General features: G+C 47.7%; 1 protein-coding gene across 2 annotated transcripts in view; it reads right to left on the reverse strand.

Annotated features, from left to right (window-relative positions):
* ARFGEF1 (ADP ribosylation factor guanine nucleotide exchange factor 1) overlaps positions 1-26,201 on the reverse strand; it is a 331,110-nt gene that overhangs the window by 22,478 nt on the left and 282,431 nt on the right. Inside the window, exons 24-29 of one of the 2 annotated variants that reach the window (XM_063923866.1) lie at positions 22,884-22,924; positions 22,568-22,737; positions 21,302-21,453; positions 9,630-9,802; positions 6,275-6,435; positions 3,115-3,245 (exon numbers count right to left, since the gene is read on the reverse strand). In XM_063923866.1, the coding sequence (XP_063779936.1) occupies positions 3,115-3,245; positions 6,275-6,435; positions 9,630-9,802; positions 21,302-21,453; positions 22,568-22,737; positions 22,884-22,924 (828 nt within the window). The remainder of the gene's footprint in view (positions 1-3,114; positions 3,246-6,274; positions 6,436-9,629; positions 9,803-21,301; positions 21,454-22,567; positions 22,738-22,883; positions 22,925-26,201) is intronic. The other variant, XM_063923867.1, reaches the window with a different exon arrangement.

Raw genomic sequence — 26,201 nt, forward strand, 5'->3', positions numbered from 1 at the left:
CGGCTGCTAAAAACTGCTAGCGAGCGATCAACTCGGAATGACCACCAATGTCTTGCTGCCAGTCCACCTGCCCCCACCAGCATCAACAATCCCCACTCCCTAGCCGCAGGTGGAACAAAAGCTGCTGCGGCCACCCGCATAGATGTGTATGAAAGCGGCGCAGCGGAAGCCTTTCATAGCCCTCCCTGCGACGCATACTCTCTGAGCCCCGGAGCCTGCTCTGCGTGTGATGTCACAGAAGTGCCTCCCCGCTACAGCCGTGCTCAGATCCCCAGAGGCCCTGACTCCGCAACACAGCGTCTGGCCTGTCGGCCTGGAAGCCCCGAGATGGTTAATGTAGCGGATAGAGAGGGTGATATCGCGGAGGGTAATGTATGGACGCTGAATCAATGTAAAAGGTGACAGTGCTTGCAGTGCAGCGGGTGTGCAGTCAGGGCCGTTGCTAGAGTGTTTGGCGCCCCCCTGCAAATTATAAATTTGCACCCTTGCATACTTTACAAACTCACAGCGCACATAATGACCCCTGTAGTAGAGACACTTACACACATAATGCCCCCTGAACCAGTGACGCTTACACATGTCACGCCCCCCCTGTACCAGTGACGCTTACACAAGTAACACCCCCTGTAGCAGTGCCGCTTACACACGTAACGCCCTCTGTACCAGTGCCGCTTACACACGTAACGCCCCCTGTACCAGTGCCGCTTACACACGTAACGCCCCCTGTACCAGTGATGCTTGCACACATTATGCAGCAGTCACACATACACACACACACACATATATACAAACACACACACATACATACTGTACATACATTACACACATACACAGTCACACATATACAGTATACACAGACACTGCATATACACACACACACTCACTCTCTTTCCAGACACTTATCTAATGAAGTCTGGATGGCCGAAGCTGTAGCAGCTCATTCTCCTGCTGCAGCATGGTCCCGTGTAGCTCCGCCCCTTACTCCCATCTAGCTCCATCCACTTTGGCTCCCTCCCGGCCACTGAATGTCACACAGGGGAGGGGGGAGAGGAGGTTTTGTGCTGACGGCGCCGAGGGGGAAAGGAGGCTTTGTGCTGCCGGCAACGAGGGGGAGAAAAGGTTTTGTGCTTCCGGCGCTGCTGCATGTGTGACAGCAGCTGGCAGCAGCAGGGAGAACAGCAGAAGCTCAGCACAGGGATGCAGAGCAGGGAGAACGTCTCTCCTTTCTGGTGCCTCCCTGAACTGCATCCCTTTGCTGAGCGGCTAGCGCCGCCCCTGTGTGCAGTGTCACTGACACTGCACAGCACTCTCACCTTTTACATTGATTCAGCCAGTCACTCAGTTCTGCCAGCCAGTCTCTATTGTTAGCACCATTGTCCCAACGCGCCATATTACAGGGAAGTAGACACCTTCTTCCCTGTAATGCGGCGCGTTGGGACACCGGCGCTAACAATAGTGACTGCCTGCTGTGCGAGTCTCCGGGAGAGCCACTGCCAAAGGGAGGACAGCAGCTTAGCTGCTGACAAGAGGAGAAGCAGGAGAAGCATTACTCACACCTCCCCCACTCACAGTACCTCCGGGCCTTATCCGTGGCACCCCCACACACCCCCTCCAGCACCCGCGGTAGCTCCGGGCCCCCTCCCCCACCTGCAGCAACCCTGCACCCGTCCCTCCCGCCGCACCACCGCATTCGCCCCTCCCCCACCCAGGGCACCCCCTCGCAACTGCTCCTCCCCCACCCGCAGTGGCTCCGGACCACTACCCGTGGCACCCACGCACCCTCCCCCACCTGTGGCACCACCGCACCAGCCCCTCCCCCACCTGCAGCACCACCACAACCACCCCTCCCGCGGCACCCCAGGGTCCCATCCGCATCTTCCCCGCACCCACCACTCCCCCAACCAAAGCACCTACTAGGTGATTCATCAGGCTCTACGTGCACTGTTCACGCCGTTGCAAGGGGCTTCGACCCCTTAACCATTGCACGCCCTTTGTCCATGCAATATTTAACCACTCACACAATTATGATTGGATGTAATACTCCATATAATAAAAATATTGCACGCCACAAGGGTGTACAAGGGTTAAGGGGGCATAGCCCCTTACGACGGTGTGAAGAGCGCCCGTAGGGCGCGATGAATCACCTAGTTAATACAATAATTAAGATACAAAAACTAAAAGTTAGGATGAACACTAGGATCCTGGACTAATCATCAGCCCTGACATAAAAAGCCCACCAGTTCTCTTTCCACCATTAAGCCATTTAATGACAGCCGATATTAAAGTGTTATTGAGGTTTATTCAAATTCAGGTTAGCAGAATGACTGTGGCTGTGAAGACAGCATTAACAAAACGCTTGAGAGCCAGCACCAGCCACTAACTGTGGTCAATGTCGTTATCCAGAAGGATGACAAGTTGCTGTTGCAATGACGTACAAATGCCAGCAACGGCAGCTGAACTCGCCCTCCATCCGTTATGGCCCTATGGGGCTGCACACAAGCATGGAGCTACCGCACGTGCACAGCCTCGTGGATACTGAACCAACCCGAGTTACCAGACCACCAGTTTGGGATCACACTGACCATGGTCTCCAGCATCGGTCTCTGTGACCTCTGTTATGTTCATCAGTATACCAGTACACATGCCCATAGGAAGGCCAAACGTACCATAAAAAGGGTTCTATTAAACAGCGTGACAAAAGATGAATTGAAAAATGAGTGCATGCAATTAGTGTATCATTTAGGTTTCTCATTCATGATGGGCCATAGTCTCAGCACTGGTTGTGTGTCAGTAAACGACCAGTGTGCTAGTAAAACAAGCTCTTCCTTTACCCCGTGATTATGATAACAAATATCATCGCCCGTTCCTCTAATGTGCAGCTATCTAGATAGGTCATCTACAATAAAACCACTGACATTTGGCGTTTTCCATCATGTGCTACAGTTTGACATGTCACAAACCATACACAGTGTGTTACACAGGGAAATAACGTTGTCTGAGGCATATTCTGAGGTAACTGCAAATGTCCCAAAAGAGTGCAACGTTCCTGACAACAAAAACAAGCACAGCGTTATAAATACCTTTAATACTGGAATTGCAAATACTGATTGTTACCTGGTTCTTACATCTAATTTGCATCTGTTGATGATGCAGGACAGCTCAAACAGGATGGGAAACCATCCCCTCACCCAGACACGGTCTTCAGGGGCTACATTCATATCATCGCTTGTGTACTCCTTGAATGCCTGCAAGACAAAGCCGTGTAGCATTACTTTATGTGCGCGTGTCTGCTTTCATTAACTATGTTACATAGTAATCAATGTTTGAATGATTTAGTGAGATTCAAAATAGATTAAAAAGATAATTAAGGCAATATATTTAAGGAGACAGGGATGGGTGTCACAGTGGTTAGCATTACTGGCTTACCCACGTTTCCTGTATAGCTACACAAGTAAACAGTAATAACACATATAGCCATTACTTAGGGCACAAACATAACAAAATAGCAGAACATTTAAACGTGTGTCAAATGCGGGTAAAGGTAATGGCAACTCTACACGGAATTAACAAGCACCAGTCAGGTCATCTGGTTGAAAGAACAGCAGCCTAGACATTTATAAGTCTTATTTAGTTTCTGCATGGCTGATTTACCCTGCCACATTCAAGCAGAAATAGGGCTGTACTGGAAAGTATAGACCGCTATACCATCTGTGACATGCAGTATCTCTCTAGCTAATGAAGACGGAGTTAAAGTTCTGGCTTTAAGCAATGGCAGCAGCTATTTATTCATTAACAGTATTTATATAGCATTTATTCATTACCCAGCACTTTACCGAGAACATTTACTCATTCACATCAGTCCTTGCCCAACTGGATCTATATTCCCTAGAACATGGATACAAGACCCTATTCAGCACAGCATCCGTTCTTTTGCATGCTGGGTTCTGCCCATCGCAGGGCAAGGCTGCCCAGCATGCTACCCGCCGCCTACCAACTGCGACCGCGCTCTTATTGCGTTTGTGCCCCAATTAGTGTGTGGTCGCAGAAACTAGGGAAGCTTCTTGCCGGCGCAGCTTGGCTGCGATGACAGGAGTCCCGCCGCTATCTTTTTGTTCGGAGCGGCTGCGTGTGATGTCATGCACCAGTCCTGAAAACGCCACCGATCCGCCCGTCCCCCCACAATGCTCCACTGCCACCCGCCCCGTGAAAGCCTCTGCCTGTCAATCTGGGAGAGGAGATTGCAGCCAACGCATTGGCTGCTAGCGCACACGCATGAAGGCACCTGCCCGTGTGCATTGCCTCCTGGAACAGGGTTATTTCGGTCGCATCGATCAGCGGTGTGACCTGAATAACACCCACAGTACAGTTCATTGTTTCGTCAGAAGCCAATTGACCTACCAGTATGTTTTTGGTTTATGGAAGGAAATAGGAGTACCTGGAGGAAGTCCGCATAAAACTGGGAAAACAAACCTACCCTACTCCAGGGCCCTGACTCACAGTGCTGGCCACCTCTTCCATTTTCTGATGAAATTGCCATTTTCTTATGGCATATCTTATGTTGGGTTTTTACTGATGAAACTGTTGTGATAGTGCTCCCCAGGAGTTAAAGTGAGGGAAATGGGATGGAACCGAGTTCCGTCACTTGTAATGGTAGGTGGAACTAGTTCCACCTCCGCCATGGCCCTGCGCAGCAATTCCAACAGAAAATCTTGCCCCGCCATCCATGTCAATAGATGATGCAGGCGGCGCTAGTGTAACTGATCAGCTGCAGCCACCACCCCTTCCTCAGGTCCTGGCAGCTTCATGGTCCTCCTCTGCCTTCGGCCTACCTCTCCTGATACTCATACACGCTATGTCTGTTGAACGGCGTTCATGGCCTCCTCAGGTCCCAGTGACTACCTTTTCTGGCACTACGTATGTGATGTCATACTGTCATCGCCGCTGAAGTGAAGAAGAGCCATGAAGAGGAGCAGGCTCTGTGCATGCTGAAGACAAGGTGAGAGGGACTGGAGGGACACAGAAAGGCGGGGAATCTGCAGGAGGAACACAGTGCATGGGGCTCCTGGAGGGACATGGGTGGTGAGCTGCTGGAGTAACACAGGCAGAGATGTGTATAAGGGGCACTGTGGGCATTATGTGTATAAGGGGCACTACTACTGTGGGGGTATATGTTTAAATTTGCCGGCTGTCGGGATCCCGGCATTCAGGATACAGACACTGGAATCCCAACAGCTGGCAATACCGGCAGCCAGAATACCGGCGCAACAGAACTATTGCCACTTGTGGGTGTCCACGACACCCATAGAGTGGGAATAAAAACTTTGGCGAATGCAGCAAGCCACCGAGCCCGCAGCGTGGCGAACCTGCAAGGGGACGCTTTGCGGTCTCCCCGCATTCTGGTGACCAGGATGCCGCTGTCAGTATATTGATGGCCGGCATCCCAGCCACCGGTAAATCATACTGAACCCACTGTAGGCATTATATGTATAAGGTGCACTACTGCGGGAATTATGCGTATAAGCGATATTACTGTGAGCATTATGTGTAAGGGGCATTACTATTGTGGGTATTAGGTGCAAGGGGCACTACTATTGTGGGCATTATCTGTAAGGGGTACTACTACTGTGACCATTGTGTATAAGGGGTACTACTGTGTTGCATAACGTGTAGAAGGGATACTACTGTGTAGCGTAACGTGAATAAGGGGCACTACTGAGTGACGTAACGTGAATAAGGGGCACTACTGTGTGTTGTAACGTGAATAAGGGGCACTACTGTGTGTCGTAACTTGAACAAGATTGTGTGGCATAATTTGAATTGGGGATATTAATATGTGACCACGCCTCTTCCTTGTGAGACCACACCCCTTTTTTTGCAACGCGTGCCTTCGCCGCGCACTGTCGCTTTATGAAGTATGGGAGGTAGGGCACAAATTTATAGTTTGCACGGGGTAATGAGTTCCACCACCTCTCCAGGATCACTTTATGTACGTATTTGCTCCCATATGTATGTATTTGTATGATGTCATAGGTAGGCTTGTATGGCAATTGATATATCAATTAATCTGACTGTAGCAACCACCGAAAGAATTCTGTTTCCTACACGATCTTTTTAACCTTTATTCATGCCAATATTATCCTTACTAATGTTACATATTACTAAGATTTTAATTCCATGACGCATGCAGAATGCTGAATACATCTTCCCACAATACCACGTGCGTTCCACTGAAACGTTTCATCAGCATGCGTCTGTCATGCACTGAGATCCATACCTGAGGCCTGTCAGATACGTATTTAGCACAATGGCGGATGAGACGTATGGCTTCCATGCTGGTGTCAGGGAACGCTGCGTTACATGCAAACTCAGACAGACATTTCACTGCATCCTGGAAGGAATCAATGGTGGCAGGAAAGTGTTTCTCAAACACCAGGGCTGAGAGACAGGAGAGAGGGAACAATGTTACATTGAAAACATAGAAAACAAAAAACACACACATATATATCCCTTTATTAAGAAACAAAAGACATAAATGAGAAAACTGTGCAGAGACAAACACATACTGTAGAAATCAAGATTACGCTGTGCTATAGATACAGTCTCTGTGATATCTGTTATTTACCGTCACTGTTACTACAGTACTGTAATAAAGTTTAAGCGTTTTCAGTGTTCTCCCCAGAAATTCCACAAAGCCGGGCAACACCGATGGTTCACAACCATCAATGTTTTTGTTGCGATGCCAGTGGTTTTACCATTCGATGGCGGCGTTCTAATGTTTGCTGCCATCGAATGTTAAACATTTGATGGTGTTGCGATGGTCCCGCCCCCAGTTCCATCCCCGGGTAGAGCTCTCCAAAGGTTACGGTGCCCGGCGGACAGCCCCAGAAATATAGAGTGGGGAGAACACTGATTTACTTAGTTTGCTTAAAAAGTGCCTCTGTAATTTGCAATGAGATCCCTGAACCCGCAAGACACTGACAGAAGACAAGAAACTGATTGGGGATGCGGAGCATTATAAAACACTGTTATAGCTGTTGCTGCTCATATTTGTTATAGGAACCAAATTATGCTTTTGCTTCTCCGGTTTCAGACTTAGATCTGACTTCCCTGTTTATGCTTCTTCCCAGTAAGAACAGATTCCTACATTTATATGACAAAGTATTCAGCTGTCATCGCCCCACCAATAATAAACATAAAAGGCCAATCAATAGTGCGTAGGGACCAGCTCTTTCATTTACCAGCACATTCTAGTGCTTTCTACATGAGTGGAAAGTTCTGCGGATGTCATGTATTTTTTTTATTTGCGCTCTTAAGTGCCCGTCCAGTTCCATCACAGAATGCCATCTGGGTGTTTTGCACATTAAACTATGTCCTGTCTGAAGTATGCAAGGTATGAAATATGTCTGCACGTCTATGGCAAGCTGCCACAAGATCCTTGAGAGAAGCAGGACAGACCTGTGGCTCATCTGCTGCTACGCCAAACATGAAATGGGAGATGCGTTTATACTGGAGCAAACGCCATACATCCAGGTTTATTCTCTTGTTAATCATTATTAAAATGTATATTTCTACATAAAAACTGACGTTATAGCGGAGGCGTTGCATTTAGTGGCTAAGCTGTGATATGTCATTCTGGAATGGTACATAGCGGTCAGAAGATCTAATTCTCCTTTTCGCTATCCCTCTGTCCCTCTCTTTCTTTATCTCTATATTCCTCCATTTCTCTTTTCACCTTCCCTCTTTCCTTTTTCCTGCCTCTTTTCTCCCTTCTCCCCTTGCTTTTTTTTTTCTCTATTCCCTTTATTGAACTTTATAATGGTTTCATCTGCAATTTCCCTTTTTTATTATTATGCACCTCTCTGGTTATCAATCGGTTTGTTTCTCCCCATATAGTAAAAATCGTTATGATCTTTTTCAATATTTTTGTATGTTACACCTATCTTGATCTCCATTATTATCTTTACATCCCTCACTCCGATATTTTCTTGTTCACATCATCATATATGACACTCTAGGTACATGTGTACTATATATATATATATATGCAATGTAGTTAGACCGGCACTCCCACATGTCAGCGTCTCTGCTCCGGTGCCCCCAGGGTCAATATAAAAGGCGATAAGTAGTACTGCACACCGCTTTGTCATGGTGCACCTTGACAAAGGGGCGGCTGAGCCCCGAAACGTTGGTATCCACATGGTGGCTTGTGAAATATACTTTATCACATTTAAGTCTCCGAGTGCCGCAGTACTTCTTATCGCATATATATATACACACACATATATATATATATATATATATATATATATACACACATATATATATATATATACACACATATATATATATATATATATATATACACACATATATATATATATATATATATATATAGTCTCCAGCGGCGGCACTCAGGATAGAAAATAGAAAAACTCTGACAGCAGCTTGTTAGGCAACGTTTCAGCGCTTCTCAGCGCTTTTATCAAGCCAATTAATTTATTTTTTCTATCCTGGGTGCCGTCACTGGAGACTATATAACACAAGACCATAGGGCTATTGTTGAGGAGGGCACCAGGTACAGTATAATGCGTATTCCAGAGAGTGCCGGAGAATGGATATAGATATATATATATATATATATATATATATATATATATATATATATATATATATAAACAAACATAAGTTAGGTTTGTGTTACTGGTGGTCCAGATCCTGGCAGGGACATTTTTTTTTCTCTTCCCCCCACTCTGTGGGTATCGTGGACACTCACAAGTGGGAAAAGACCCTATTAGTCGGCATGCCGACTGTTATATATATATATATATATATATATATGTGCCGTCCACTGCTGAAGCTCAGAAAGACATAGGGCATCAGAGCATGCAGGAGAGAAAGAGTGGGAATGAGAAATACTGTATGGCTGTTAAATAAAGATTGCTGACTGAGTGGAGGTGGGACGGAGTTATGGGTAGTACAGCAAACAGGAGGTGACTTTGGACTTGTAGTTATTTATTCTGGAATGCTTATACCTGAAATACAAGGTGTAGATTGCAGCCTCTGGACACTCTGATTAGACTAACTCTATCATGTGACTTACTGTAATGACTTTAGAAGCAGGCTATGCCATTAACAGGTATACAGCACACACATATGCGGCTGCAGCGCATGTGTACCCAATCAGCAAAGCAATGAACTGTCTGCAGGGAGAGTGCTCCACCGTGCCCTGTCACTCAGTCATCACCATACACGCAATGCGGGATAAGCCAGCACACATCTTTCCTGCAGCTAACCGGTATAAATTACAAAGCGTGACACACTTCTATAGTATACGTTATTACACTTCATGCTCTGAATACCCGAAGCATTTCCTGAAAGCAATGCCAAGTAACTGCCAGTCTCAGCAGTAACACAGTTGTGGGTCTTACATAGTGTCCTGCCAGACAAAAACAAGGTATAACAGACATTTACACCGACATTCCCAGATTTGCCAACAATTCTTTTGTATTTAAGGAGAAACATTTAATGATCAGGAACCAGATCTTCCATTACATTATTTTTCTGCATTTGCAACATCCAAATCTGCAGCTGCCAGGCTGGCTCAGTGCGTGCGTCAGCCAAATACTCACTGACGATGTGCCCAGTGGTCTGAAAAGCCAGCTCCACTATACTCTCATCCTGGTCTGACGCAGCCAAGTGAAAGACCGAGAAGATGTTCTTCCAGCCTGAGCGAATGTTAGCAGCTTGGGAATTCACCATCTGTGCGATGCAGCGAACAACCATGTCCCTAATGGTGGGCGACCTTAATGCAAACACAACACACTGCATGAGAACGTGGCCTCAGCCCCGGATACCTTATTGGATATACATTGTATAGCATCGCTTTCACATATAAACTATTTACATCAGTTTACTATTGTACTTTCCTAATTACCCTTCATTATACATATAAAAAACACAATTCGGATATTTTTTATTTAAATCAACATCAATTTTCAGGAGTATTACATTTAAATAAAGACAAATAAATATAAAAATAAGATTTTACTTACCGGTAAATCTATTTCTCGTAGTCCGTAGTGGATGCTGGGGACTCCGTAAGGACCATGGGGAATAGACGGGCTCCGCAGGAGACATGGGCACTTTAAGAAAGAATTTGGATACTGGTGTGCTCTGGCTCCTCCCTCTATGTCCCTCCTCCAGACCTCAGTTAGAGAAACTGTGCCCGGAAGAGCTGACAGTACAAGGAAAGGATTTTGGTAATCCAGGGCAAGATTCATACCAGCCACACCAATCACACCGTATAACTTGAGATAAACATACCTAGTCAACAGTATGAACAACAACAGAGCAACAGGTCAACCCTGATGCAACCATAACATAGCCCTTATTTAAGCAATAACTATATACAATCATTGCAGAAGAAGTCCGCACTAGGGACGGGCGCCCAGCATCCACTACGGACTACGAGAAATAGATTTACCGGTAAGTAAAATCTTATTTTCTCTAACGTCCTAGTGGATGCTGGGGACTCCGTAAGGACCATGGGGATTATACCAAAGCTCCCAAACGGGCGGGAGAGTGCGGATGACTCTGCAGCACCGAATGAGCAAACACAAGGTCCTCCTCGGCCAGGATATCAATCTTGTAGAACTTTGCAAAAGTGTTTGAACCTGACCAAGTAGCCGCTCGGCAAAGTTGTAATGCCGAGACCCCTCGGGCAGCCGCCCAAGAAGAGCCCACCTTCCTAGTGGAATGGGTTTTAACTGATTTTGGCAGCGGCAATCCAGCCGCCGAATGAGCCTGCTGAATCGTGTTACAGATCCAGCGAGCAATAGTCTGCTTTGAAGCAGGAGCACCAAGCTTGTTGGAAGCATACAGGATAAACAAAGACTCTGTTTTCCTGACCCTAGCCGTTCTGGCTACATAAACCTTCAAAGCCCTGACTACATCAAGCAAGTCGGAATCCTCCAAGTCCGTAGTAGCCACAGGCACCACAATAGGTTGGTTTATATGAAAGGATGAAACCACTTTCGGCAGAAATTGTGGACGGGTCCGCAATTCTGCTCCATCCGCATGGAAAACCAGATAGGGGCTTTTACATGACAAAGCCGCCAACTCTGACACACGCCTAGCCGAAGCCAAGGCTAATAGCATGACCACCTTCCACGTGAGATATTTCAACTCCACCGTTTTGAGTGGTTCAAACCAGTGGGATTTCAGGAAACTCAACACCACGTTTAGATCCCAAGGTGCCACTGGAAGCACAAAAGGGGGCTGAATATGCAGCACTCCCTTTACAAACGTCTGAACTTCAGGTAGAGAAGTCAACTCCTTTTGAAAGAAAATGGATAGGGCCGAAATCTGGACCTTAATGGACCCCAATTTTAGGCCCAAATTCACTCCTGACTGTAGGAAGTGAAGGAAACGGCCCAGCTGGAATTCCTCCGTAGGGGCTTTCCTGGCCTCACACCAAGCAACATATTTTCGCCATATACAGTGATAATGTTGAGCTGTCACATCCTTCATAGCCTTTATCAGCGTAGGAATGACCTCCTCCGCTAGGATCCGGCGTTTAACCGCCATGCCGTCAAACGCAGCCGCGGTAAGTCTTGGAACAGACAGGGCCCCTGTTGCAACAAGTCCTGTCTTAGAGGAAGAGGCCACGGGTGAGCATTTCTTGCAGATCTGGATACCAAGTCCTTCGTGGCCAATCTGGAACAATGAGTATCGTTCTCACTCCTCTTTTTCTTATTATTCTCAGCACCTTGGGTATGAGAGGAAGAGGAGGAAATACATAGACCGACTGGAACACCCACGGTGTCACCAGGGCGTCTACAGCTATCGCCTGAGGGTCTCTTGACCTGGCGCAATTGACCTGGCGCAATACCTCTGTAGTTTTTTGTTGAGGCGGGATGCCATCATGTCCCCCTGTGGCAGTACCCACCGACTTGCAGTCTGTGCGAAGACTTCCTGATGAAGTCCCCACTTTCCCGGGTGGAGGCCGTGTCTGCTGAGGAAGTCTGCTTCCCAGTTGTCCACTCCCGGGATGAACACTGCTGACAGTGCGCTTACGTGATTTTCCGCCCAGCGAAGAATTCTGGTGGCTTCCGCCATCGCTACCCTGCTCCTTGTGCCGCCTTGTCGGTTTACATGAGCCACTGCGGTGATGGTGTCTGACTGAATCAGAACCGGTTGGTCGCGAAGCAGGGTCTCCGCTTGACGTAGGGCGTTGTATAAGGCCCTTAGTTCCAGGATGTTGATGTGAAGGCAAGTCTCCTGACTTGACCACAGACCTTGGAAATATCTTCCCTGTGTGACTGCTCCCCACCCTCGGAGGCTTGCATCCGTGGTCACCAGGACCTAGTCATGAATGCCGAATCTGCGGCCCTCAAAAAGGTGAGCACTCTGCAGCCACCACAGGAGAGACACCCTGGCCCTGGGGGATAGGGTGATTAACCGATGCATCTGAAGATGTGATCCGGACCACTTGTCCAGTAAGTCCCATTGAAAGGTCCTCGCATGGAACCTGCCGAAGGGAATGGCCTCGTATGATGCCACCATCCTTCCCAGGACTCGAGTGCAGTGATGCACTGACACCTGTTTTTGTTTTAATAGGTTCCTGACCAGTGTCATGAGCTCCTGAGCTCTCTCTGTCGGGAGATAAACCCTTTTCTGGTCTGTGTCTAGAATCATGCCTAGGAAAGGCAGACGAGCCGTAGGAACCAACTGCGACTTTGGAATATTTAGAATCCAGCTGTGTTGCCGTTACACTTCCAGAGAAAGTGCTACGCTGATCAGCAACTGCTCTCTTGATCCCGCTTTTATGAGGAGATCGTCCAAGTCTGGGATAATTGCGACCCCTTACTTCCGCAGGAGTACCATCATTTCCGCCATTACCTTGGTAAATATTCTCGGTGCCGTGGAGAGACCAAACGGCAACGTCTGAAATTGGTAATGACAATCCTGTACCACAAATCTGAGGTACGCCTGATGAGGTGGATAAATGGGGAAATGAAGGTATGCATCCTTTATGTCCAGAGACACCATAAAATCCCCCCCCTTCCAGGCTTGCGACGACCGCTCTTAGCGATTCCATCTTGAACATGAACCTTTCCAGGTATATGTTCAGGGATTTTAAATTCAATATGGGTCTGACCGAACCGTCCGGTTTCGGGACTACAACATGGTCGAATAATAACCCCCTCCTTGTTGAAGGAGGGAAACCTTGACCACCACCTGTTGAAGATACAATTTGTGAATTGCAGTTAACAATATTTCCCTCTCGTGGGGGGAAGCCGGCAGGGCCGTCGGTGAGGGGGCATCTCCTCGAAGTCCAGCTTGTATCCCTGAGACACAATATCTATTGCCCAGGGATCCAACAGGGAGTGAACCCACTTGTTGCTGAAATTTCGAAGACGTGCCCCCACCGGGCCTAGCTCCGCCTGTGGAGCCCCAGCGACATGCGGTGGATTTTGTAGAGGCCGGGGAGGACTTCTGTTCCTGGGAACTAGCTGTGTTGTGCAGCTTCTTTCCTCTGCCCCTGCCTCTGGCAAGAAAGGACGCACCTCGGACTTTCTTGTTTCTTTGTGATCGAAAGGACTGCATTTGATAATGTTGTGCTTTCCTAGGCTGTGCTGGAATATAAGGCAAAAGATCAGAATTACCAGCTATAGCTGTGGAGACCAGGTCCGAGATCCCTTCTCCACACAATCCTCAGCCTTGTAAGGTAAACCTTCCATATGCCTCTTAAGTCGGCATCACCTGTCCATTGTATGTTCCACAGGACACGTCAAGCAGAAATCGACATAGCGTTGACTCTAGAACCCAGTAGACTAATGTCTCTTTGGGCATGTTTTATATATATATATATATATATATATATCTAAGACAGCATATTATATATATATATATATATATATATATATATATATATATATATATATACATACACATACTAGGGTCTCAATCTCTGCTGACAAGGTATCTCTCCACGCTGCTACAGCGCTATAAACCCATGCCGACACAATCGCAGGTCTGAGTAGAGTACCAGAATGTGTGTCAATGGACTTCAAAGTACTTTTACTGCATGCTATCTGCAGGATCCCTGAGGATAGCTGTTAAGTCAGCGCTACCTTTTGGGCAAACGTGACACCCTAGGGGAAGATTCCCATCGTATCCTGGCCCTAGTAGGGAAAGGATACTCCCTGAGAATTCTTTGTGGGAAACTGCAGTCTCTTGTCTGGAGATTCCCGCTCTTTTTTTCATCATGAGAGGAGGGAAATTTACCTCAGCTTTCTTCCCCTTAAACATGTGTACGCTTGTGTCAGGGACAGATGAGTCATCAGTGATATGCAAAACATTTTTTTATTACAATAATCATATATTGAATACTTTCCTGCCATTTTGGCTGTAACTTTGCATTATCGTAGTCGACACTGGAGTCAGACTCCGTGTCGATATCAGTGTCTATTATTTTGGATAGTGAGCATTGAGAGACTCTGAAGGTCTCTGCGACATAGGGACAAACGTGGGTAGATTCCCTGTCTGTTCTCTAATCTTTTGTGCAATAAATTTACCTTAGCACTTAATTTCACATATCCAAACAGGTGTCGGCGTTGTCGACGGAGACAGCACTCACACACACATTTGCTCCATCTCCTCCTAGGGGAGCCTTTTACCTCAGACATGTCGACACACACGTACCGACACACCACACACTCAGGGAATGCTCATCTGAAGACAATTCTCCCACAAGGCCCTTTGGAGAGACAGAGAGAGAGTATGCCAGCACACACCCCAGCGCTATAAACCCAAGAATAACACAGTAACTTAATGTTAACCCAGTAGCTGCTGTTTATATAGATTTTTGAGCCTAATTATGTGCCCCCCTCTATTTTTACCATCTTCTACCGTGTATCTACAGGGGAGAGCCTGGGGAGCTTCCTCTCAGCGGAGCTGTGGAGAAAAAATGGCGCAGGTGAGTGCTGAGGAAGAAGCCCCGTCCCCTCGACGGCGGGCTTCTGTCCCGCTTAAATATACATTTTCTTGGCGGGGGCTCATACATATATACAGTGCCCAACTGTATATATGTGTACTTTTGCCAAAAAGAGGTCCATATGCTGCCCAGGGCGCCCCCCCTGCGTCCTGCACCCTTACAGTGACAGGAGTATGTGAGGTGAGTGGGAGCAATGGCGCACAGCTGCAGTGCTGTGCGTTACCTCAGTGAAGAACGGAGTCTTCTGCCGCCGATTTCGAAGTCTTCTTGCTTCTCGTACTCACCCGGCTTCTGTCTTCCGGCTCTGCGAGGGGGACGGCGGCGCGGCTCTGGGATCGGACGACGAGGGTGAGATCCTGTGTACGATCCCTCTGGAGCTAATGGTGTCCAGTAGCCTAAGAAGCAGGACCTAGCTTCAGAGAGTAGGGCTGCTTCTCTCCCCTCTGTCCCACGATGCAGGGAGTCTGTTGCCAGCAGAGCTCCCTGAAAATAAAAAACCTAACAAAATACTTTCTCACAGCAAGCTCAGGAGAGCTCACTGAACAGCACCCAGCTCGTCCGGGCACAGTCTCAAACTGAGGTCTGGAGGAGGGACATAGAGGGAGGAGCCAGAGCACACCAGAATCTAAATTCTTTCTTAAAGTGCCCATGTCTCCTGCGGAGCCCGTCTATTCCCCATGGTCCTTACGGAGTCCCCAGCATCCACTAGGACGTTAGAGAAACATGGGTGTAATTAGTATTAATTATGGAGGATACATAAACATGGTAAAATTGTGCAATTTGTATACTTTGTGTTTGATAAGCTAAACATGTAAACTCACACACTGGGGACGGAAGAGTCCATAGATTAATGGAATAATAATTAATATTATTATAAAACAATCTGCAGCACCTGCTTTGACAATTGGTGTACACTGCACAGAATAGAAGTAAAGGCACTGCCCTATAAACATGTCGCATACAGTACACCAGTCTAACATATTAAGGTCACAAGTGGGTGCTGTTGGGACAATTAAGGGTTTGTGCTGTGTTACATAATAAACATTCTTTGGTAAATACCTAAATGCAGAGTGTGGTGGTACATAATACATTGCAGGGGTATGCAATCTGTGGCACTCCAGCTGCTGTGGAACTATACATCTCAGCATGCCCAACCACCGTTTTGGCAAGGCATGCTAGTATGTGTAGTTCTACAGCCATTGGGGTGCCACAGGTTGCCGACGCCTGCTGTAGTGTAAGGCAAGATCCAAAATGAGCAGAGTTATAACTTCAATCACTTGGACTATGATGAAAGGAGGGGTTGTCCAACTTCATATACCTCTACTTCAATGGCTTATATGTACCCTAGTTCAACTTTTACTAAAAAATAAGATTTTACTTACCGATAAATCTATTTCTCGGAGTCCGTAGTGGATGCTGGGGTTCCTGAAAGGACCATGGGGAATAGCGGCTCCGCAGGAGACAGGGCACAAAAAGTAAAGCTTTTCCAGATCAGGTGGTGTGCACTGGCTCCTCCCCCTATGACCCTCCTCCAGACTCCAGTTAGGTACTGTGCCCGGACGAGCGTACACAATAAGGGAGGATTTTGAATCCCGGGTAAGACTCATACCATCCACACCAATCACACCGTACAACTTGTGATCTAAACCCAGTTAACAGTATGATAACAGCGGAGCCTCTGAAAGATGGCTTCCTTCAACAATAACCCGAATTAGTTAACAATAACCATGTACAATTATTGCAGATAATCCGCACTTGGGATGGGCGCCCAGCATCCACTACGGACTCCGAGAAATAGATTTATCGGTAAGTAAAATCTTATTTTCTCTATCGTCCTAGTGGATGCTGGGGTTCCTGAAAGGACCATGGGGATTATACCAAAGCTCCCAAACGGGCGGGAGAGTGCGGATGACTCTGCAGCACCGAATGAGAGAACTCCAGGTCCTCCTTAGCCAGAGTATCAAATTTGTAAAATTTTACAAACGTGTTCTCCCCTGACCACGTAGCTGCTCGGCAAAGTTGTAATGCCGAGACCCCTCGGGCAGCCGCCCAAGATGAGCCCACCTTCCTTGTGGAGTGGGCCTTTACAGATTTAGGCTGTGGCAGGCCTGCCACAGAATGTGCAAGTTGGATTGTGCTACAGATCCAACGAGCAATCGTCTGCTTAGACGCAGGAGCACCCATCTTGTTGGGTGCATACAATATAAACAACGAGTCAGATTTTCTGACTCCAGCTGTCCTTGCAATATATATTTTTAATGCTCTGACAACGTCCAGTAACTTGGAGTCCTCCAAGTCACTTGTAGCCGCAGGCACTACAATAGGCTGGTTCAGATGAAATGCTGACACCACCTTAGGGAGAAAATGCGGACGAGTCCGCAGTTCTGCCCTGTCCGAATGGAAAATCAGATATGGGCTTTTGTAAGATAAAGCTGCCAGTTCTGACACTCTCCTGGCCGAAGCCAGGGCTAGAAGCATGGTCACTTTCCATGTGAGATATTTCAAATCCACCTTCTTTAGTGGTTCAAACCAATGAGATTTTAGAAAGTCCAAAACCACATTGAGATCCCACGGTGCCACTGGAGGCACCACAGGAGGCTGTATATGTAGCACTCCCTTAACAAAGGTCTGGACTTCAGGGACTGAAGCCAATTCTTTTTGAAAGAAAATCGACAGGGCCGAAATTTGAACCTTAATAGATCCCAATTTGAGACCCATAGACAATCCTGATTGCAGGAAATGTAGGAATCGACCCGGTTGAAATTCCTCCGTCGGAGCACTCCGATCTTCGCACCACGCAACATATTTTCGCCAAATTCGGTGATAATGTTGCACGGTTACTTCCTTCCTTGCTTTAATCAAAGTAGGAATGACTTCTTCCGGCATGCCTTTTTCCTTTAGGATCCGGCGTTCAACCGCCATGCCGTCAAACGCAGCCGCGGTAAGTCTTGAAACAGACAGGGACCCTGCTGAAGCAAGTCCCTCCTTAGAGGTAGAGGCCACGGATCTTCCGTGATCATCTCTTGAAGTTCCGGGTACCAAGTCCTTCTTGGCCAATCCGGAACCACTAGTATCGTCCTTACGCCTCTTTGCCGTATAATTCTCAATACTTTTGGTATGAGAGGCAGAGGAGGAAACACATACACCGACTGGTACACCCAAGGCGTTACCAGCGCGTCCACAGCTATTGCCTGCGGATCTCTTGACCTGGCGCAATACCTGTCCAGTTTTTTGTTGAGGCGAGACGCCATCATGTCCACCATTGGTCTTTCCCAACGGGTTATCAGCAAGTGGAAGACTTCTGGATGAAGTCCCCACTCTCCCGGGTGAAGATCGTGTCTGCTGAGGAAGTCTGCTTCCCAGTTGTCCACTCCCGGGATGAACACTGCTGACAGTGCTATCACATGATTCTCTGCCCAGCGAAGAATCCTTGCAGCTTCTGCCATTGCACTCCTGCTTCTTGTGCCGCCCTGTCTGTTCACATGGGCGACTGCCGTGATGTTGTCCGACTGGATCAACACCGGTTTTCCCTGAAGCAGATGTTCTGCCTGGCTTAGAGCATTGTATATTGCTCTTAGTTCCAGAATGTTTATGTGAAGAGACGTTTCCAGGCTCGTCCATACTCCCTGGAAGTTTCTTCCTTGTGTGACTGCTCCCCAGCCTCTCAGGCTGGCGTCCGTGGTCACCAGGATCCAATCCTGTATGCCGAATCTGCGGCCCTCCAATAGATGAGCACTCTGCAACCACCACAGAAGAGACACCCTTGTCCTTGGAGACAGGGTTATCCGCAGGTGCATCTGAAGATGCGACCCTGACCATTTGTCCAACAGATCCCTTTGGAAAATTCTTGCGTGGAATCTGCCGAATGGAATTGCTTCGTAAGAAGCCACCATTTTTCCCAGGACTCTTGTGCATTGATGTACAGACACCTTTCCTGGTTTTAGGAGGTTCCTGACAAGCTCGGATAACTCCTTGGCTTTTTCCTCCGGGAGAAAAACCTTTTTCTGAACCGTGTCCAGAATCATCCCTAGGAACAGCAGACGAGTTGTCGGCATTAACTGGGATTTTGGAATATTCAGAATCCACCCGTGCTGTTTTAGCACTTCTTGCGACAGTGCTAATCCCATCTCTAGCTGTTCTCTGGACCTTGCCCTTATTAGGAGATCGTCCAAGTATGGGATAATTAATATGCCTTTTCTTCGAAGAAGAATCATCATCTCGGCCATTACCTTTGTAAAGACCCGAGGTGCCGTGGACAATCCGAACGGCAGCGTCTGAAACTGATAGTGACAGTTTTGTACAACGAACCTGAGGTACCCCTGGTGTGAGGGGTAAATTGGAACGTGGAGATACGCATCCTTGATGTCCAAGGATACCATAAAGTCCCCCTCTTCCAGGTTCGCTATCACTGCTCTGAGTGACTCCATCTTGAACTTGGACTTCTTTATGTACAGGTTCAAGGACTTCAGATTTAGAATAGGCCTTACCGAGCCATCCGGCTTCGGTACCACAAAAAGAGTGGAATAATACCCCTTCCCTTGTTGTAGAAGAGGTACCTTGACTATCACCTGCTGAGAGTACAGCTTGGGAATGGCTTCCAAAACCGTCTCCCTTTCGGAGGGGGACGTTGGTAAAGCAGACTTCAGGAAACGGCGAGGTGGATCTGTCTCTAATTCCAACCTGTACCCCTGAGATATTATCTGCAGGATCCAGGGATCTACCTGCGAGTGAGCCCACTGCGCGCTGTAATTTTTGAGACGACCACCCACCGTCCCCGAGTCCGCTTGAGAAGCCCCAGCGTCATGCTGAGGCTTTTGTAGAAGCCGGGGAAGGCTTCTGTTCCTGGGAAGGAGCTGCCTGTTGCTGTCTCTTCCCTCGACCTCTGCCTCGTGGCAGATATGAATAGCCCTTTGCTCTCTTATTTTTAAAGGAACGAAAGGGCTGCGGTTGAAAAGTCGGTGCCTTTTTCTGTTGGGGAGTGACTTGAGGTAGAAAGGTGGATTTCCCGGCTGTAGCCGTGGCCACCAAATCTGATAGACCGACTCCAAATAACTCCTCCCCTTTATACGGCAAAACTTCCATATGTCGTTTTGAATCCGCATCGCCTGTCCACTGTCGCGTCCATAAAGCTCTTCTGGCCGAAATGGACATAGCACTTACCCGTGATGCCAGTGTGCAGATATCCCTCTGTGCATCACGCATATAAAGAAATGCATCCTTTATTTGTTCTAACGACAGTAAAATATTGTCCCTGTCCAGGGTATCAATATTTTCAATCAGGGACTCTGACCAAACTACCCCAGCACTGCACATCCAGGCAGTCGCTATAGCTGGTCGTAGTATAACACCTGCATGTGTGTATATACTTTTTTGGATATTTTCCATCCTCCTATCTGATGGATCTTTAAGTGCGGCCGTCTCAGGAGAGGGTAACGCCACTTGTTTAGATAAGCGTGTTAGCGCCTTGTCCACCCTAGGAGGTGTTTCCCAGCGCTCCCTAACCTCTGGCGGGAAAGGGTATAATGCCAATAATTTCTTTGAAATTATCAGCTTTTTATCAGGGGCTTTACTTTTTGTGCCCTGTCTCCTGCGGAGCCGCTATTCCCCATGGTCCTTTCAGGAACCCCAGCATCCACTAGGACGATAGAGAAATGTTATATATATATATCTATCACTATGTTACTTACCTATCAAAACAATGACTACATAAAACAATGAAGCATTGCACTTAGGGGGTCATTCCGACCCGATCGTAGCTGTGCTAAATTTAGCACAGCTACGATCACTTACACTGACATGCGGGGGCGCCCAGCACAGGGCTAGTCCGCCCCGCATGTCAGACCGAACCTTCTCCCCCCCCCCCCTCCCCCAAGTACAAAAACATCGCACAGTGGCTCCTGCGGCTGGCTGGGAGTTATTTTTCGCTACCTGGGTCGCAGCGCCCCCTGGACGGTCCGACCACGCCTGCGTTGGGCGGACCGTGCCCACAAAACGGCGGCCAAACGCCACTGTGCCACCCCCTCCTGCCCAGCGACCGCCTCTGCCTGTCAATCAGGCAGAGGCGATCGCTAGGTGATGACAGCTGCGGCACATGCGCAGTTCTGAACTGATCGTTGCGCTGCAATGAACTGCGCATGTGCGATCGGGTCAGAATGACCCCCTTAGTTAAAAGTTGCAATATGGCACATATTAGTTAATACCATTCAGATCTCTATATTCATTTCTAAAAAGAAGTTTGTAACCTGACTGTAAGAACATAAGGAGAATAAATATACACCACATACATACATTATATACATTTACCTATTTCTTTTCATTATGTGCTCAAATGGCCGTAAGAAGTCTTTCTGGAAGCGGAAATTTGCAAGCTCTCCTTTCTCTAAAAATTTCATAGAGAGCTGCCTTAAAGAATCAACAGCAAAGATCGCAACATCCTCGTTAGGATTGCAACCAACCTAAGAAAAGAAAGACACACGTCACACAGATGTTTATTAACTACAACAAGGTTGGGCCTCATGAGGCTGTTTCTGTGGTGGAACTTCAAGTCGCAGCATGAGAATGATCTGCATTATTGAAATCCATTAATAGTGCTACTGCTTTAGAACGCCTATAAATTCAGCAACTTATTTATAGAGATTTATTTTTATTAGAGATGAGCGGGTTCGGATTTACTCTGTTCTTAACGCCAGAATTATCGCAAAGTTTTTTCCCCCGGATTTTTCTTATTGGCTAACCAAAACACGTGACGTCCGTGAGCCAATAAGGAGATTCGGGTACATCCGAGTAAAACCGAACCCGCTCATCTCTAATTTTTATGGTTTATGTTAGGCTTAGTGATGTAGCATTGTCCTGACAGTCAGAGGCATAGCAGGATCACTTGTAGTCCCACATCAACACCTCTACTGTACATGACAGAGCATCATGGGGAAACTGCAAGTTCATAGTCAGAGGAGATGCAATAATTGCTCAAGGCAAGGGACTCTTTCCCCAACACTAAGGCCTATTACACCTATACAGTACATTGTATAATTGAATGTCTACAACCAAAAACACAGTTCAGTTTTACTCGTCCCACTCAATCTGATAACAAACGCAAGTAACAAAAGAGGAAGGTAGTGTTCCCACACTGTGATACACAATAAAACAGTCAAACATATGTAACAGTCCAGTACTTCTGATACATATTACTTCTGATTGATTCCAAATAATTAGCTGAACTAGACACCCCAGGTGAATTAATGCAGTGAAACACATTCATTTTTGTACTTAAACACAAACCAGGGGAAATATGTAATAACCTGCAAGGTGCAGGCGGTTCGCGAATTTCTGCAAGTCTGCCTGTAGTTTTATAGCGACAATTATTTCCAAGGAAAAATCGGCCTGATTTTGCCTTGTAAAATGATTGCTGCTTTAAAAATGCGGACAGACTCGCAGAAATTTCTGAACAGCCTGCAGCTCGCAGGCTATTACATATTGCTCTAGATGTTAAAAGTTGCAATGTTTAACTCAATTTACACAACAGTAATATATGACCGTATGTGGTACCAGTAACTGACAGATACACTTCACCTTATTAAAATGATCTCCGATGACCTCCCATATCCTAGACCACTGCAGTCTGATACGGCCCATGTTGTAGTAGGATATCTCTACAATTTTCTGTAAGCTAAACATACGCGGGTGGGTGGGGGACACCAGCTCATCCATCGATACAGAACACAGCCAACGCACAAAATCCACTGCAAGCACAGAATTGGCTCAAGTTACACAAGAGGAAGAAAATATATATACAGTACTGTGAAAGCAAAATACAGACCAAGTGCAATAAACTCACAGGACCAACTGTGCATCATTGGTATATACTGTACACCTATGAATGACTTACCTATAGCATTTCCATCCAGCCTTGTGGATCCAGTAAATATCCTGTAAGAAGAGGATTTATTGTAAACTGTTTATGCAAAGCAAATGATCCTAGATTTAAAATGCTCAGAAATCTATACACTTACGAAGAATATATAATTCAATAACAATAGGCAGAACTAAACATTATTTTACATAAAATCTTAAACAGAAAGAACATTGAGGCAGATGTATTAAACCTTGAGAAGGGATAAAGAAGTGATAAATGCAAGGTGATAAAGCACCAGCCAATCATGACATGTTTGAAAAATGACAGTTAGGAGCTGATTGGCTGGTGCGTTATCACCTTCCACTTATCACTTCTTTATCCCTTTTCCAGGCTTAATACATTTGCCCCAGAGTAAAGGGTGGTACACACAGGGAGATCCGTGCTTAAATTCTAAGAAATCTGACAAGATTGCTTAGAAATTAAGCACGGATGGCTCCGTGTGTATGCCCATAGCGATAGTGATGTGTGGTCCCGCGCGTCGCTATCGCTGACTCTAGATCAATGATCCTTACAGCAACCTTTCTTCCTTCCGATCAGAAGAACTCCCTGCACACATTTTGTTTACCTTTAGCCTGAATGTTTTTTTTTAATCTAACTTAAATACATATATTGTTATCCCATTTACCCTCTACGGGTGTGTCCCACTGGTCTTGTGATTTTATACCAACAGATTTACAGCTAAAAGCTTAAATCACGCACATTATACAATATGTTTCTATTGCCGAGCTTGAATTCCACTCGGTTCTACCATTAGTTGCAAATGAAGCCATTGGGCCCTTCCTCTGTTACCATGTAATGCATTTTAATCTCCTTTCCAAATATAGGTCCAGCCACAGTCTCTACCACTGACGGAGCTCCTTTCCAATTCTAGGTCCAGCTACAGTCACTGCCATTGATGGAGCTCCTTTCCAATTATAGGTCCAGCCACAGTCAACTTCACTTGTCAGGCGAAAGTTCAGTGATGCGGAAGTGACGAGAGATTGTGCACGTGGGACGAGCCGGAGCCGCGGCTGGTAGCAAGGTGCCGGGCAGTGGGCGCAAGAGCAGCCCCGGGAGCGGGGTGCAAGAGCAGCCCCGGGAGCGGGGTGCAAGAGCAGCCCCGAGAGCTGGGTGCAAGAGCAGCCCCGAGAGCTGGGTGCAAGAGCAGCCCCGAGAGCTGGGTGCAAGAGCAGCCTCGAGAGCTGGGTGCAAGAGCAGCCCCGAGAGCTGGGTGCAAGAGCAGCCCCGAGAGCTGGGTGCAAGAGCAGCCCCGAGAGCTGGGTGCAAGAGCAGCCCCAGGAGCTGGCTTGAGCAAGTGCAGGAGCAAGGTGTAGGGAGAAATGATGGGAATGGTGCCAGGAGTGGGAGAAAGGTGCTCGGAGCTGTGACCAGTGAGCGGGTGCTGCTGCAGGAGTTCCAAGCTCTCTCCGGATACACAAGTATCATCAGTGTCACACAATCCACTGTTATACACCGTTACACATTCCTTTGATTGTATTAATTGTTATTATCAATTACTGTTCTGTTGTGAATATTGTTTCTCTCCACTATTACACATTCCTTTGATTGTATTGATTGTATTTTCAATTACTGTTCTGTTGTGAACATTTTTTTTCTTTGCAGCTAGGCTATAGTACTGTATTGTATTGCACAGGTTTTTTTTTTTTTTTAAAGGTAACAGGAAGTTAGACTTTACATACAAAATGGGGGAGGGCTGTGATTGAGAATCTTACACAGTGCATGTTGTGCAAGATGTATGCGCACCTGGAGCAACCATCCCAGTGTGAATACATCCTGCGTGAGGTGTGTGCGAATGGCTGTCGTAGAAGCCCAGGTAACTGATCTAGAGCAAACCATTACAAGACTGAGGGATATTCACAATCTCAAGCAAAGCTTAGATAGAACGGTGGAGGAGTCGCAGGGGGTGGGGGGGGGGGGGGGGGGAGGGGGGGGGTCACCGGTAGACGAGGACAACCATGTAGCCAACTGGGTCACAGTTAGAAGGAAGAAAAAGAGGGGTAGGCAAGACATCTCTGAACTACCAAACCCCAACAAATTCGTACGATTGGAGGAAGATTCGGTGGATGGTAGTGAAGAAATGACGGAGCTGGAGGAGACTGTTCCCTCTAGCGACCGGAGGAGCGGTCCCTCCGGCACTGATAGGTAAAAGAAAGCGAGGTACCTAGTCAGATTGTGGTTTTAGGGGATTCCATTATCAGGAAGACAGATAGGTCAATCTGCTACCGGGACCGTGATCACCGTACAGTCTGTTGTCTCCTGGGTGCTTGGGTACGGCACATTGCGGACCGGGTAGAAAGATTGTTGGGAGGGGCTGGGAACGACACCAACAACAAAGCTAGTGGTAGATATGATGACCTTAAGAAAGATTATACGGACTTAGGCTACAAACTAAAGGCAAGGACATTTAAGGTAATATTCTCCGAAATATTAGCTATGCAACGCGCTAACCAAGGGAGGCAGAGGGAGATTAGGGAGGTAAAATGTGTGGATTAGGGGCGTGGCCTGGCTGCTGTGGAGGGTGGTTGTGCTTCTCCTCTGCTCCTGCAGGCATAGCCCTTTTAGTTTTGTTTAACCCCCCCCTATCTGCCCCCTAAGTTTGCCAGAGGCCCCCCTGTGTCCTTTCCTGCCTGGCTGCTGGTGTCTGGGGGACCCGCGGAGTCGGGGAGCGCTTTTAAGCGCTCCTGCGGATTGCGGCCTTTCCCCCAGAAGGAAGCCGGGGCCTGGAGTTCGGTGAAGGCCCGGACCGGCCTACCAAAGGTGCATCCCTGCCGGGAATCGAGTGCTGGCGGACCCTGCCCTCGTTCTGCGGAGCTGCCCGGACCCCCTGTGCATTACCTGGGGAGCGGAGATCCGGACCTGCCTGCCGGGGTGAGTGTGCTCCACGCTTGGAGCTCCGTCTGCGGCCGCCGCGCCTGCTGTCCCTCCGGAGCCGCCGGGACACCTGACAAGCTTCCCCCCCCTGCCTCCTCCTTCCGCCCGGCCGCCAGAGTCCCGCGGCGCTGTGAGATCTGCCGCCCAAACTCCTCGGCTTCCTCTGTACCAGTCCGCTCGGCTCCCGCTGCTCTGCGGTGAGGGCTCCGGGGCTCCATCAGTGGGAGACGCGGCTGTCGTCTGGCGCGCTGCTGCGGGGGGCCCGTGGGCTGCCTGCAGGGGGAGAATGGGCTGGTGTGCTCCACGGCCAGCTGCCAGTCATTGCATGCCCGGGTTCTGGGGGAGCGCGGGAGACAGCTAACACTTACTGTGCCAGGTTGGGCCCTTTTCCCCATAGGCTGCCTGGTTGCGCTGTGCGCC

This window comes from Pseudophryne corroboree, chromosome 5, assembly GCF_028390025.1.
Source record: "Pseudophryne corroboree isolate aPseCor3 chromosome 5, aPseCor3.hap2, whole genome shotgun sequence".
NCBI classification, from domain to species: Eukaryota; Metazoa; Chordata; class Amphibia; order Anura; family Myobatrachidae; genus Pseudophryne; species Pseudophryne corroboree.